Source organism: Nothobranchius furzeri, chromosome 14 (assembly GCF_043380555.1).
Source record: "Nothobranchius furzeri strain GRZ-AD chromosome 14, NfurGRZ-RIMD1, whole genome shotgun sequence".
NCBI lineage: Eukaryota > Metazoa > Chordata > Actinopteri > Cyprinodontiformes > Nothobranchiidae > Nothobranchius > Nothobranchius furzeri.
This window is the reverse complement of record NC_091754.1, coordinates 28694058-28710670: the sequence shown is the minus strand read 5'-3', so window position 1 is coordinate 28710670 and position 16613 is coordinate 28694058. Positions and strand designations below refer to the sequence as shown.

General features: G+C 43.2%; 1 protein-coding gene across 1 annotated transcript in view; it reads right to left on the bottom strand.

Annotated features, from left to right (window-relative positions):
* Nucleotides 1-526: 526 nt before the first annotated feature.
* The window catches only part of clybl (citrate lyase beta like), a 120849-nt gene continuing 104762 nt past the window's right edge, over nt 527-16613 (bottom strand). The window contains exons 4-8 of the mRNA XM_015965989.3: nt 12267-12368; nt 11293-11386; nt 5599-5766; nt 3414-3538; nt 527-1545 (exon numbers count right to left, since the gene is read on the bottom strand). Coding sequence (XP_015821475.3) covers nt 1450-1545; nt 3414-3538; nt 5599-5766; nt 11293-11386; nt 12267-12368 — 585 coding nt within the window. The 3' untranslated portion in view covers nt 527-1449. The remainder of the gene's footprint in view (nt 1546-3413; nt 3539-5598; nt 5767-11292; nt 11387-12266; nt 12369-16613) is intronic.

The following is a 16613-nucleotide window of genomic DNA, read 5'->3' as shown; positions in this document are numbered from 1 at the left end:
TTTTTTTTTTTTTTGTTGAGGTTATAATCGTGTTAATTGTAATTTAATCTCTCGGGGAATATACCGGATATATGTGTTTAAATAAAACTGCAGCGCTGAAGACATTTTATTCTTAAGATTGAAATTTCATGCAGGTTTACACAATGATGCTGAAATGATTATTTCGGTTTATTTGAAGCAGATTTAATTGTTGAAGGAGGAAATGAGCAGATTTAAAACAACTGCATTAGGTTTTTGTCAAATTTTATGAATAAAAAAATGAGATGGAGCAGAAATCTGAGCTCCCAAAAGGTTAGAATATTTAGTTAAAGTATAAAAAGCTCAAATAATTCCCTTTTGGTTGGTCCCTGGAATTCTCAGAGGGGTTGGAGGGACACCTGTTGGTGCAGAGACAAGTTGTCCCGTCCAAAGTCTCTGTCGTGCTTAGTTGGGACTCTCTGTGTATCCATGTGAAACATGCACCCAAAGCATCTTTTAACGCTTTATGCTAAAATAAATAAATAAATAAATAAAATCAACCACCACATAGAAATGATTTCTGTTTTTAATTGCAACATTTTCCATTGTAACAAAATACACATTTGTTTTTGTAATTTTATAACCAATAAACGACAAAATATGTTTGATTGTCAATATGAATGTTTTAAATTGTGGTTATGATTTATTCCATTGTGTTTAATTAGTGAAACAAACATGCTGTGTCCATGTGATCCAAGGCTGACAGACATACGTGGCCGGATGCCAAAGAGTCGGCTTACTGACGGGGTGTTTGGCCGGACGCTGGAGTGGCTTCTGTCTTTTTTTGTGTCTGGCCCGGCCTGGCACCGACACCAGCTCTGCCCCAGACACAATACGTCATACGGCAAGAGAGAAAAAGGGAGAGACGAGTGGATGAGGTGGGGCAGAAAGGAGGTATGGTGCCTTTCATTACCATGGTCACCAACGGCACTATTAACCATTCAACACCCCCCCAATTATCCTCCCATCCGCAGTCAGAGAGACAAAGCCTCGGTCCTGGTCTGCTGGAGCAACATGGCCACTAATCTGTCTCATTCGAGCATCACACCCACTTCACACGCAGTCTCAGCGAGCCGGACGTGGACAAGCGCTCTACAAAGACCCCTTTTGTACTTTCATTTGTGACTTCTTTGCTCAACTCGTCCTGGAGTTCATTTTCGGAGTTCAACTGTTGACTGAATACCTTTGGAAAAAAAAACATCTACTGTTTTCCATCCAGCCTGCGATGCTCCTGAGCAGTTTGTTTAACTCAGGTGTGAGACAAGAAATAAAAATTGTGTAAAATTAAAATACTGCACAACAACTAAAGTAAATTACAGTTTCCACTGGCTCGTATGCGGCAGCGGGACTTGGTTTATGAAGTTTGTCTTCAGGCTCCTTTCACTAGGTTTTGGTGTTCTGGTGCCTCCATGTTCCTCCTCAAAGCCCGTGTTACTCCTGTGGCATCGCGTCAGCAAGCGTCACAATGTTTTGAGCCTGCTTCAGCGAGGGCAAGTCGATCATGCTGCCGCGGAAGGTGAACGCACCCTGAAGAGTTTTGAGGAAAAAAGAGACATAGCATCAAAACTGCAGGAGAAAAGGGATGCTGTTCTGGAAACAACATAAAAATCTAATCAAGAGGAGTGAAAACTCTACCTGGTGGTTAGAAAGTTGCACAAGAAGAGAAATTCAAGCTTTTTCACAGAAAAAGACACACACACACACACACACACACACACACACACACACACACACACACACACACACACACACACACACACACAGGCAGGCAGTCGGTGGCTGAGGAAGCTACGAGTCCCGCGGGCGATGCCCTGGCAGGGAGAGAGGTGTGGGCAGATTGTGTATTACCTCAGCAGATAGCCCACAGAGCTCAACACACAGGATCCAACCATGCACTAAATTAGGGACAATAATATTGTACACTTAATTGGCCCAACTCCTCAACCCCCACTCCCTGTGTCCTGAGCCATCTCTGAGTCACCCAGGGGTGTACAGTTTGTATTCTTCTGAGCTGCGGAGGTGTGTGAGCGGGTCAACACAAAGGACCAGACCGAGCATTAAAGCAGAGAAACACCCGTGTCATCGCGGTGCACGGGGCAGCAGGGAGACTCATTCACACTGGCGCGGGGAGGTTTGTGCACTGTAAAAAGGTTATTCTGCATCAGTCAGACAAAGTCTTGGTGGAGTTTATGTAAAAAAACAAACAAAAACACTTCTTAACCTAGAAGTTAATCCAGGGTGACTACCCGCAAACTAACTAAAAAAACAATTTCACAACTTTAATGTTAAAAAAATACCTAAATTCAGGCAAACCAGCTTAAACGCCCTCCAGATATGAATCCATGGATCGTGCTCAAAGATAAGAGTTTACTGAATGAAACGCCTTCTATTTGTTTCAATTCAAAATATAAATGAAAACAAGTAAAATTAAAGTTTCTGGTCTATAACTGCGATCACTCCGGCAAGGCCCGCACAGGTTGTTCCACTTGGATTAGCTCCATGAAGCACTGGTTGTTTCCCAGTTGTCACTGTAGCCACTCTCCTCTCCTACATTATTTATAAATGAGTCAACAGAAACATTTTCTTAAATAATGACAGAATGACTTTCCTGATATTGACCTGGAAGTAAAACGGTGACAGATTCCCTCCATGTGTGTCCAGTCTGACTGAAATCTAACCTGCCTACAAACTTCTTCACAACCACGGGAAACTGAAATTGTCTTTTCAAATGATGTAAAAAAGTTGCACAGTCCAAAACAATGCTAACCTCTGTTCACCACAGGCTAAACTATGAAAACATTTAAAATTTGGCTCAGATGCTGAAACCATCCTTCATAAACATAAATGTTTCCCATGAATTGGACCATTTTTACACATTTTATAATTAATTGAATTAAACGTAACCAGATTTTTTATTTAAAACAACCGTCCCGTTAGCATGAAGGTTCACACAACAGTGGGGTTTTTGCATCAACACATGGTACGTGTGAATTATTATTTTCCACTTAAAATTAAGTTAGCATAAGCAGCTGCTACAGCTGCTTGAAAGCTGTATTCTTGCATATAATTATAACATAATACAATCATTAACTCGCTTGTTAAACTGCGTTTTGTCCAAATGAGGGAATGTGGAAAAGTAGGTTAAATAAAACAATCAAGTTCAAAAGTAAAATTTTAATATCTAAAATAAAGAAATAAAAACAGAGCTGAGTGTTTCATAATTCATGCACGAGAGTCCTAAAGCAGCCCTCATATTGATATATTTAAGTTGAAACAATTTGTTTGTTTTTACAGTGCATCTTATTGTTGTTATTTCTATAACAGAATTATTTGAAAGGTGAATAAAAATAAACTTAGAAACTCCGAAATGATTTAGAATCCTAAACTTTTGTTACCTTTCCTTCTTTCTGATGTTGATCAAAAGCAGCAATGAGCTCTTTGGCCCACTGGACCCTCTCCTGACTGGGGGAGAACTCTTCCTGAACAGGCTGGATCTGCCACGGATGAATCACCTGCTTACCTGAACGAGAAAAACACCCAAATTTATCGTAAAGAATCATTTTTCTCTTTAATAAATCCAAAAAAATCAGATTTCTCTCTCTTTTTTTTTTTTTTTTTTTTCTTCTGGCACTAAACTAGTACTAGCAGAGTGTCACTATTTAAGTACACCTCCGACAGAACGGTTGAACCCAGTTGAAACCTGATGGGAGTGTACTCAAGTCTGGTCACAATGATGGATGAATAGCAAGTTACCTACAAAAATCCCTCAGAAAATAACTGAAGAGCTAATACAGAAGCCTAAGACGACGTAATGGCTGACACAACCTCACACATACCCCCCCCCTCCGGTTAAATGTGGATGAACGCCGCAGACATAATCCCGTGTACATTCATGGATCAAACTTGTAGTGATAAAGTTAAGGTTATGAAATGTCTGGCGAGAACATCGGCTCAGCGGCAGCCAGCAGGAACTCGACACTTTAGGGCTTAGCTCTGTCGCCAGCAACAAATCCTTCAAGGTGGCCAAGCGGGCGGGCTGCAAAATAGCCCAAGAAAGGGGAGTAGGGGGAAGAAAGATGGGGAGGGAGGGAGGAGGAGAACCCACTCCCTCTGTCCAGCTCTGCTCACCCTAGTTAACCTCAGAAAACACACACAGTCACAAATAACACACATCACAATCAGTGATTAAAAGCTCGAGCAATTACTCACGAGCAAATATGACTCATTAACCAACAGTTTATTTATTTATAATATTAATTTGCAGGCTTTTGTGAATTTGTTGATCAGCGTGTGGCAAAAAAAAACACCAAATAAAAGCATACGGCGACTCTACAGCCACTAAATATGAGTACGAGGACACTTTTTGATGCTTTTGAGCCTCGTGTGACACCAGAACCACAAAAATATAAAAAATTAAATGCCTAAATACATTACCTTGCTGTGTATTTACAGTATGTCTGTTTATGTCAGATGTGTGTGTGGGTGTGTGTGTGTAGAAGATGGAGGTTTGAAGGAGTGAACTGGGCGACTCTGGTGCCCTCAGTTATAATCCATTGGCTACTCAAAAACACATCATTCGTGCCCTGCAGCCAATCCCAGGCTGCCATGTGGAGCTGGCATCTCATTGGACGATGGCTACTTAGCAAAGTGCTCTCAGGCGAATGATGGGCAGGGTCCTGGGGATGGAGGTGAAACCGGGTCCCTGAGAAATGAGAATTTTTGGGAGGAATCTGCTTCTGGAACATTTCTACTAGCAACTCACCAACATGGAGCCAGCACATACGTTTTAATTAACCTAATTTAGAATCATCCTGCATTTCATTTCCACCATGTTTGATGGTGCAGGTTTTGTGCTTCGCGCTAATGGTTGCAGTACTCAGCGTAGGTTGTGCCAAGGTCAATTACTGCACAGGTAGAGCTTTTGGCTGCACCGAATTATTGCTTAAGCACACGCGGGCCAGTAATAGCTACTAACCAAGATTATACAGAGTGCCTGCGGCTCGCGAGGCACTAATCCAGCACTTTGGTTCTGTTCCACATCAAATCTGAGCATTTATTCCATTAACCAGCTGTTTCCTTCAGCTTTCATCCCATTCTTCATTCTGAATCAAGCAACAACTAATGACAGAATAATACATCTTACAGGCACAGAGTTGAGGAATTAAATGCAAGCAAGTGCAGAAAATCAGTAAATGAGGGGTTTAAAATGCACAAAGGAACCTGCAGAACCGGAGAGAAGTGGAAAACAAGGTCAACCGGATGAGTCTGAGTGTGAAAAAGCAACGAGCTTGAGCTACACCATGATACAACATAATGTACAGACTCAGCTGTCTATCTGCTTTCTCCACAGTGTAACAAACATCTTATAAAACAATCTACGAAAAAAATGTTAGAATTTAACGTTGTTTATAAACTTTACATCAAAGTGAAAATTCAATTTCTCAAGAAATTATGTACCAAAAAAATTTTTTTTTGGAGGGCATTATTTTGTTTTTGAATGAGAACCATGCAAAATGAGCGCAGCAACCTGAGGAGCCTCTGGAGGAAGTTCATGTTGAGTAGACTAGGCAGGAAATGTACCTGTGAAGCCCATGAGAGCTCCCTCTCTGGCCTGCTGCCTCAGACCCTCCACGTCTTTATAGTCGGCATAAACCAGGTCGACAGCCTGCAGCCCAAAAGCTTTGCTGGTCACGACCACCTTCTGCCTGGCGTAGAGAAGCTCCACAGCATCTTTGGTTCGTGTGACTCCTGAAAATGGGCAACATGAAAAAACATGAATGAAGATGACTATGGACAAATGTCGTAGAAAATCAGATTTATCGTGTGTTTCCATTGTCAGAGCTTCAGGGTAATTTCTGGGAGGAGAAAATTACCTGGGGGATACAATGGCTCGGTCGTCTCAGCTGCTGTGTCTCTATAACAAATTCAGCCCTTTCAGGACTTTGCACAGACATCAGCATATCACAACTGCTTTGGCAGTGAGCAATGTCACTGATCTATGCCAAAAAGTGTCCACGGTAACATTAAAAGTTTTATTCTGTCAAAGTACTGCAATTTAATACATTTGGAGGACAGAGATCTTCTGTGTGATGTAAAATGTGGTGTACAATGACCAGAAGAAGTACTGTTTTTTTATGGTGCTCTGAGAAAACACCCATCCCTGGGATGCCACCTTACCGTGGTGGAGGGGTTTCGGTATCCCAGTGATCCTGGGGCTAAGTTGTACAAGGTTGTATGCTTCTGGTAGGGCCACCCATGGCAAGCCTGTCCTAGGTGAGGGATCAGACAAAGCACAGCCCAAATACCTCATATGATGATTAGGTTTTGGTCAAATGGAAAAAGTGTTGCCTTGCCCTGATGAGGGTCACCGGGGCCTCCTTCTAGAGCCAGGCCTGGAGTTGAGGCATGTTGGTGAGCACCTGGTGGCTGGCCTTCACCCATGGAGCTCAGGTGGGCACAGCTCAAAGAGTCCCTCTTCCCATGGGCTCAACACTCGTGGGAGGGGCCAAAGGGTTTGGGTGCATTGTGTGTTGGGTGGTAGTCGAAAGCAGATACCTTGGATCTATTGGTGCACTATTGGGGATCCTTGGCTACAAAAGCTAGCTTTCGGTGTGTGTAATGTCACCTCTCTGGTGGGGAAAGAGCCGGAGTTGGTGTGTGAGGTTGAGGGGTTCTGGCTTGATATAGTCAGACTCACCTTGATGCATGGCTCTGGCTCCAAAACTAGTTTCCTTGAAAGGGGTTGGACTTTCTACCACTCTGGAGATACTTCCACTGAGAGGCACAAAGTAGAGGTGGGCATACATTTGTGCTTTTGGCACCAGGATACCTTAGCCCAGAGTTCAATGACAGACTTTGTTGTTATCTGATCTGATCTGTGGCTGCATGTCTTGGACACTCGAGTGTAGAGAGCGGCAAAGCATTCGACTGACCACTACCTGGTGGTGAGTTGGCTTCGATGGTGGGGGTGGATGCAGGTCAGACCTGGCAGGGCCAAACATATTGTAAGGGTCTGCTGGGAACATCTGGCAGAGTTTCCTGTCAGAAGATGCTTCAATTCCCATATTCGACAGAATCTTTAAAGTGTTCCAGGGGAGGTGGGGGACATTGAGTCCGACTGAGCCGTGTTCCGTGCCTTCATTGTCAAGGTAGACAACCAGACTTGCGGGCGCAGGGGTATCTGTTCCTGACATGGAAGCAATTCCTGAATCCCCTGGTGGACACTGGGGGTTAGGGAGGTTGTCAAGATGTTGTCAAGAGTCCTATCAGCTATGTTTGGCCTGTTGGACTCAAGAGGCAGCTGATAGGTACCGACAGTCTAAGCGGAATGTGGCTCTGGTGGTCACAGAGTCAAAGACCTGGAGGAGTTTTGTGAGACCATGGAATAAGACTACCATAGGGCTTTGAGAAGATTCTGGTTAATCATCTGTCACCTCAGAAGGAGAAGCACTGACCTCGACTTGGGACATTGTGGATCGGTGGGTGGAGTACTTCAAAGACCTCTTCAATCCCTCCGGCACGTCTTCCAATGAGTAAGCGGAGTCTGGGTAATTTGGGTTGGGCTCTCCTATCACTGGAGCCGAGGTCACTGAGGTTATCAAAAAAGTAATTGGAGGCAAGGCTTCAGGAATCTAGGCTCACTCTTAAGCCCCCTTCAGACAGGCCATGAAAAACGGAAATGTTCCGGACTCTGTCCGTAAGACCTTTGTGTCTGAATACAAACATCCGGATAACGTGTTCCGGAATTTATCTAGACAAAGCCCCTAGTAACAGGTCCGGACTTGTCACGGACAGGGTGGCTGCTTCAGACTGGTGAGGTAGAGTTCCGGACAAGGGGGAGGGGGAGGAGGAGGGGACCGGGGGACGCTGTGCGCACCTAGATAGACCACTGCTGTAGCATGCGGCGAACCACAGCAGCTCGCCTCCTACGGTACCGCCTAGACGCGTGACGGAGCGCTTCACACCGCTTCAGTGATTCCTTTAACTATTGAGCTTCATCATCCAGGTCTCTTATGCGTCTTCGTGTGCGCAGAATTATGCTTAAGCGCCTCGTGATTTTTATCTTGAGAGGCACTATAGAAATGATATTTTCTTCTTCTTCTTCTTCTTAACATGAATCCGATCCCCCCCCCCCCCCCCCCCCCCCCCCCCGCCGCCGTCAGACATCTGGAACTTTTCCCTGCTGTGTGAACGCAGCCGAAAGGACAAGTTCTGGTACAAAAGTGGTGTGTCTGAAAACACAGTTCCGGTTAAAACCGGATTGAATTGTCCACAAATGTTCCAAAATGTCCATCTGAAAAGGGCTTAAGAGATCGGGTGAAAAGCTTGATCATCTGGGAAGGGCTCGGAGTAATTTTGCTGCTCCTCCACATTGAGAGGAGCCAGTTGAGGTGGCTAGGGCATACGATTAGAATGCCTCCCGGACCCCTCCCTGATGAGATTTTCCGGGCATGTCCAACTAGGTGGAGAACCAAAGGAAGACCCAAGACATGCTGAAGGGACTCTGTTTCTTGGCAGGCCAGGGAACATATTAGAATACCCCCAGGGGAGCTGGCCCAAGTTGCTGGGGAGAGGGAAGTCTCTGCTTCTCTGCTTAGGCTGCTGCCCCACGACCCGACCCCAGATAAGCGGACAATAATGGATGGATGCATGGATGTGAGAAAACAAATCCCCCTGAATTAAATCAATCAATCAATCAATCAATCAATCAATCAATCAATCAATCAATCAATCAATCAATCAATACTTTATTAATCCCAGAGGGAAATTAGAGTTTCAGTACACACAATTCAGAGATCAGACATACATGGGCAAGACACATGACATGAATTGGTGACTGTGGTCATTCGCAACCCAAGTCGCGCTACCTTAATAGAGATAAGAGGGTTACATGAGGATTGGTTCAGGTGGAGGGAAAAAAAGGCACTTCAGAGTTACTCTCCACTGGGAGGGCAGCGTTGCTCTGCAAATAAACACCTCAACAGATAAGCAACAGACTTTAGACAACACAACATAACATGAGACTCCAATAGGAAGGCAGGAAGGGGGCTGGGATCCTGTTTCCCCCAGTGAGATCAGCCATCTACGGCGCTCATCTACTGAACAGTCACAGGTGGGAAGAAGATCTTGGGAGAAGCAAAGAGTACATTGACTCCTACAGTTGATGACCTCGCCTGGTTGAAGTCCACCAATCCAAAGGGGGTGGGGGGTGGGGGGGTGGGGAGGTAGGTCAGGTTTTCACAACATCTGACTGCATTCTTTCGTGGGGTTTTTTAGTTGCTTGCAGCTCAAGGCTACCAGGGCGTCAGATTCAGATAACAAGAATTTGTTTGGGTCAGGCTGAGATAATTTTTCCTCTCTGCCGTCTTTAAACTGATCATTTCCAGTCCTTCAGCGAAGCCAATTTTGGGTTTTAAGCTTGTCCATACCGTCCGGTGACTCTCTCCGAGATGACATCCTATTTGCGCACTAATACCGGTATCGCAGCTAGAACATTGTCCAGCTTAGGATTCACCTCGAGTAACGTCCCAGTCTGAGAAGTCTCCACATGGACGGTGCTTTCCGTGGGTGCGGATCGCCCTCCAATCACTCCCGTCGTCCCAAATTTCCAGAAAACCAGATATCCTCCCACTCCAATCAGGAGAAGTCCAGTGATCATCAGGCCGAATATCCACATGTCTTTGATATCCTCAATTGACAGCTAGCTGAGGCATATGATCTTCCACTCCTTCCAGGAATCCAAAATATATCCCACCGGGTGCGTCCCCTGTGGACATGTGGGATCCCCTGGTCCGTTCTCATTGTTGAAAAAATCTTATCGATCGCACTGAATGACCAGTTTATCAAATCCATGGTTAGTAAAAATAGTTTTTTAGAAGAAATGCAGAGAAGCGCTCTGTGGGCAGACAGGACAAAGAGCCTTGGGAAAAAAAGATAAGGTAACCAGAAGTCTCCTGACTACAACGTAGTCGGGGGACTTCGGGTTGTTTTTTGGTGATGGCAATTTAGTAACGCGATTTAAAAACAGCACTATTGGTGCTTAATTGATTGCATTTCTACTCTGCTACACAACCCAAAGTTCCACTCAGCTACTCTGTCGGGCCATTCCGAGTACCTAACCATGTTGAGGTACTCCGAAAGTTTCTCAAAATGGCTGATTAACCGTCCAGGAGAAGTGGAGACCTGCAAATCCCGGGAAGTTCTGGTAAAATTAACCTGAAGTTCTGATAGTGGACACACGCCAATTAAAACATCTTTAATAGGCAGAGCAGATTTGTAATACAGATGATGTGTATGAGCATAATCTGACCCCAGGTCAAGCAACAGTTTCCCTCGCTATGGCACCTTAGCTCTGATATTTGTACTGAAATTCTTTAAACACGTGCTTTATGGCAGTGTGCCCTGTCTAAAGCCTCTCCTCAGTGCCAGCAGGAAAGCCAGCAAGGAATTTGCTAAAAGACACCCGAAGGACCCCGAGATGGTGAGAAATAAGATTCTCTGGTCTGATGAGACCAAGAAAAAACTTGCTGGCCTTAATTCTAAGCAGTATGTGCGGCAAAAACAAGACACTGCTCATCACTTGTCCAATACAGTCCCCACGGAGAAACATGGCGGTGGCAGCAACATGCTGTGGGGGTGTTTTTCAGCTGCAGGGACAGGACGACAGTTTGAAAACAAGGGAACAAACAATGTGACCAAGTGCAGGGATATCCTGGACAAGAACCATCTCCAAACCCAATTGAGCATCTCTAAAGACCTAAAAATGGATGTCGTTCACCAACCAACCTGATGGACCTGGAGAAGATCTGCAAGAAGGAACAGCAGAGGATCCCCAGATCCAAGTGTAAGAAACCTTTTGCATCTTTACATGAAAGACTCATGGCTGTTAGCTCAAAAGGATGCTTCTACTAAATACTGAGCAAAGGGTCTGAACACTTATGACCATGTGATATTTCAGTTTTTCTTTTTTAAGAAAGTTTGTTTATTGTTTGTTTACCAAAACAACAAACGTTAAGGAACCCAAATGGTTAAACAATCTCTCTGACTTACAAAGAGCCAAACATCTTTTTACCAGTATCTTCCTGGGCCACAATTGTTGATCAGTAATCGTAAATTATATTTATGAGATTGTTTTCAAAAGGTCTTGAAATGTTTTTGAAGGGCCAAAAAGTTAAACAATAATCACATACTTGGACTTTGACTGAAACCCTTCCTCATTTAGTTTTTGTAAGTCATTTATGCATCCCTGTCTCTAAAACAGTCTGTGATTCCTACCGATGCTGGCACAGAAGTCATCAGAGCCAAACACCACGCCATCATGATGCAGAGCTGCTTTAGGAGCAATGTGACGGATTTCCTCACACACAGTCTGCAAAATGGACACAAATCAGCACAACACAAGCAGACAAAAGAACACTGAATTGAATGACGATTAGAATCATTTCCAAAATGTTGTCATAAAGTCAAACCTCTTAAAAATACAGCATCCAAGCATCACTTTGATAGTATCATGCTTCTGATATCCAAGAATCTTAGAACAAATAATAATTTAAACATTTAAATGGAGTATAATTTTGGTAGACCAGATACAGTTTAATTAAATGTATTTATGTTAAGATGAAAATGATTCATACTGAACAGATTTATTTGTGCTACAGTAGAATCTAAGACCAGCAACCAATAATTTGTTTCTTGCATGTTTTTAATCACAAAACTACGACCACTGCTCGCTGTGCCACAGAAGGATTTCTATCTCCATTTTCGCAACCTGGTGTTCAGTCTGGTTAAAAAATACAGGGTGTGTTCAAGAAAGTGCACCCCCTGCCACCTAAACACCCGTAACACACAATCAACCAAAACCCAAACTAGACAAACCAAAAAAAAAAAAAGGAAGAAAAACCAGCGGGTTTCTCCCCAAATCCCCTAAAAACGTCCCTTGTTCCCTCCGGTATCTGAAGGTCATGTTTTCTTGTAGCAGAAGTCTATCTGATGCTCACTGTGAATGTTTTTTTATTATTATTAATATTTAAACAATACTAATTAAAAACACTAGCATGTCTGAACACAAAACACGGAAGAAAAGGCTCATTTTGAGAGGCAGTCAAAAGACTTTTGATTCTGGACATGTGGAGTTCTCTGCACGCCAATGGCGTCTTTAATCTAAACCCAACAATGGACAAACAGCCAAACGTCTGACGTGTGCAGATTTTTTTATTTTGGACCGGGGAGGGGCTTTGCTTGTAATTTACCTTAAAATTGAGCAGACCCACAGCGGTTTCCACAAAGGTGATGAGGCGAACGGGTTCTGTCAGCGTCCGTCCTTTCAAGCTGTGTTGAAACCTGTCAACAAACTAAGCACACGGGGACCGTCTCAGGCACAACTCATTAACAAAAACCCACTGTTTCTGTGACGAGAGTGGCGACAAACCTTTCAACAGTCTGGAGTTTAATTTGCTCCCAGGACTTCGTGGGATCACACTTTCTAATTCATTTGAAGGCTTTGTTGAATCATATTCTGATTGGTTATTTATTAATAAATATGAACATTTGTCATTTTAGTGTTAATGAATGTTTATCCATTCCATAGTTTTTTAAGCAAGAAAAAAGTCTAGAAAAACTAACTTTTAATCCAGATTGGTTCCCGTTTCCGCCCCGCACTCTGAGAGACGTCAGGGTTCAAACGGCATAGTGAGCAAGGAGCAGGAGATGCATAAACAGGTAAAATAAAATGTTTTACATTATCACCAGGGTTCCCCTTTCGTCTGAAGTCTTCTGCTCCACCTACCCTCAGAGGCTCTCCTCAGCAGCATTGTGCTCCCCTGAGAGAGGGCGCACGCATGTAAATTCACACGTGCACGCAGCGTCACATGCATACACACAGCAAAGCAAGAGAAGAAACAAAATACAGAAAAAAGAAGAAAGAAAAAAGAAGAAACAAGATTTCCGATGTCTGTGAGAGTTTTTGTTGCTACATTATTCTGGTTTGCGTCCCTCCTTCGTGGGGAACGGGGGAGACAGGAGCAACAATCTGAGTGTGATGTGACACTTTGCTGAGGCCTTTATTCTGCACGACTGCTGCTAATATGCAAGCTCACCTAAGTAGGGCTTTAAAACCAAGTTTAGTTCTTTGAAGACCAAAGCATTTCAATCTTTTCCAACAGACCAGTTCACAGCGAGCCCTGGACTGCCAGTGGGGTTGCCCAAATTCCTAAATCTATCATCTGGAAACACACAAAAGCCCTCTCCGTCAGATATTTCCTTTCAAAGGCAGACAAAAAGAAAAAAGAGAGAGACGAGAGCGCAAGAGTTCCCCTTTCCTCCTCGTTTGCTCCTTCTTTGACACACCATGAAAAAGAAAGATGGTTGTAAATAACCCCAGGTACATCGCAACTAACTTCACACTCACCACTCCTCCAAACGGAAAGAGTGGACCTCCATTGAAGGATATTTATAAAAAAAAATAGAGGCAATTTTAATCATCTCACCATTCAGTCTCAGTTGGATAAATCATATCTGAGAGATTTGCATAAATACAAACCATCAAAGACTTTTCATCTTCAAAGAGGTTTTCAAGACCCAATAGGTTTTGTACTGTAATCATCTGAGGTCACAACCCTGTGGGAGCAAGGCTGCTATGGCAACATAAAAACTAATGCTGGGGGTTTAGCATAATATGCCCTCCTCCTTCGCCGACACACGAAGGGGTGGGGGGTCCGAGAGGGAGTGTGAAAAGAGGGTGTAGATAAACCCATTTCTGTGAGAGAGGGAACTGGATACGGCCTGTTGTGGGGAAATCTTGCAAATATCACACACGGAGATATTACGGCCGTGCAAACCTCAACAAGGCTGTGGAGTGAGCTGTTCAGATTCTACCAAAGGAAAACACGTGACAGCTCCACGCAGCACCAGCGACCCTCTCTGATTACATGTTTCTGTCCGTGCACTGCCACTCTCTTCTTCAGCTATTATACACTTTAAGTGTCTGATTTAGCAGGATAAGAGGCACTATAGTGCCTGTTTATTGTTACTCCAACACACAGCCACCATTATCCATCAATGGCTATCAAAACTAATACCCTTCAAGGTGTTACTCACCACCAAATTGAGAAAAAAAATAAAAGGGATTGCCAAAAAGCAGAAACATCACTTCTTCTGGCCATTCAAAGCCAAGACACAAACAAGCCCTCTGACAATTTTAACTCCTGATCATGAAAAGAGAAGGAGGGTGAGACGCAGCTGAAGAAAGGAGGCTATAGTGGGACAAGTTTCAATTAATTTTCTTCAAAAGGGGGCCAGATTAAATGTTTCCGGCCTGCTGAAGTGTTCATTTCACAGAGGGGAAGCGGAGAAAAGGGGTGGAGGGGAGGAGGAGCGGAGGAGGAGGAGCAGGACAGACAGGGTGCGATTCTTTTGGTCCCAGCGCACACCAAATAGTGTGGTGGGCAAAGAATGCACACGGCTCTGAATCCGTGTGAGAATTGTCCCCAAACAAAGGAGGGAGTTACGCCTGTTACAGCCCAATAAGGCCTGTCAGTCACACAAGGGCAGGAGGAGAGCAGAGAGACGGCGCAAAGGACTTCCGCACAAAGAGAAACAAGCAAGTCCATCTTTTAGCGACAAATCAGTCTGAAGGATCCTGTGCCAATATCAATAAAGAGGGTGAAAAAATAAACAAGTGAGGGATTTACTGCCCTGCCTTACAAGAGGGGACAGAATCAGACGCATGCCTGGAACACAAACACACACAGAAAAGGCACAGGAAGAGCTGTGAGGGACCAAGGTGGGATTAGATAAGCAAGCACGAAAGAATCAAGGTCCCATCCAGAGCCCACATGCATGCACCTGCTGCAGCAAAACACAAATGCACCAAATGCAACAGAACTTTACAGAGGGGGTTGGGGAAATTAAAATTAAATTAACTTTCGTGCTTTACCAAAAGAAGAAAATGGCATTCAATTACCAGCGTTTTAACGCTTAAATGTGCAGATAATCATTTTTAGCAACAATAGGAATAAAACTCAGTGATTTTTAAGAAACTGCTCGACAAAAGTATTTTTTTTTAGGAGCAGCTATGGATGAAAAGCTGAGCGAGAGCATTAGGGAACACCTGTCAGCAATTATACTCAGAAGAAAGAGAGAAAGACCAGCAGGAAATAGACGCGTTCTAATTAAAAGCGCTAGTTAAAAACTTCCTGCGCCTGCCCCGAGAGCACGTATGTGAGCGTGTTCGTGTCTGTGTATGTGTGCACTCGTGCGCACGTGTTACCGAGGTAAGAAACCAGACTAGACACCGTGCTTTCACAGCAGATTTAACTGAAGCTTTTAAAGGATAAATCGGTCACTTAAGGAAATGCTCAGCTAGAATGATGGCTTGTAAAAGTTCCGTCTAAGAAAGAAGGAAAAAATGTATGAGAAGTTTCACAAATATAAAATGAACTTAGAGCTACAACAAATATATTTTTACAAGTGAACTTTATGGAGGTGATCAGAAAGGTCTGAATTTATGCTGTTATGCTTCTAGCAAACCCTTGGTAACTAATATATGCCAGAGGTGGATAAAAATATAGCTGATATATCATTTCTTTTCCAAATTCTTAAAGTGGGCTTACACTCGTTATTTCTATACATTAGCTGTTCTCTTTATATAAATGAATGCTTTGTGAGTAGTTCTCCGTGGGAAAAAAAGCTCTAGCGTTCCTGTTTACCATTGCCTCTTTTCATTCTGATGTTTTATCTCCACAAACAACCCAAGTCAGAAGGAGTTCTGCCATGTGGTGGATTTGCTAATGCTAACAGTTAGCAGTGTTAGAGCATTTACATTAAAAAAGTAATTAGTTATAGTTACAATTTTTTTTTCAAAAAGTAACTGAGTTAGTAACTCGGTTACCACATTGTAAATGTAATTAGTTACCCAGCAAAGTAATTGTGACATTACTTTTATGATCTATAACGCAAGATTTCAAATATCTAAACTGTTCATTCAGTAAGATGTTCTCATGGATATCTGCCAATTTCTACTAGGATCAATAGAATTATACAGTACATATCTGGAATACATATCCAATCTGCCTAATAAATGTTAAAAAAGTCACCTTAGTTTTTGAGGGATTCTGAGAGACCTTAAACTTCCTACTAGTGCAGTTGTTATCATAGATATCCTATAATTTTTACCAAAGCTGTTGATGTCTTCATCTGTTGTTTTGACTAATAAGAATACAGTTAGTAATAGGATACATTAAATTACTGATATATAAAATATTAGATTACAGAGAGGTCCAATTTCTGATTAAATGTTAAAACGGCTTGTCACAGTCTTGCTATCGTCTTGCCTGTACTGCTTTAACCATCTCCTCACCTTTCTGAAGTACTGTTTACTTTTCTTTCTTCATCTTTTACAGATTTGTCCCCACCAACATTTACAGATCCATCACCTTAATGTAATAATTGTCCCAGGCATTTTGCGTGCGCCAACCTCCTCCCTGCTTTATAGCAATCGGAGAGATGAGTGTGTGTGACGCTGCAAACAAACATCGCAACGTGTTTGGAGCTGCGGGGCCCTTTTTGTCGTTTGTAACACTGGCTCGGGGTGGGATAGC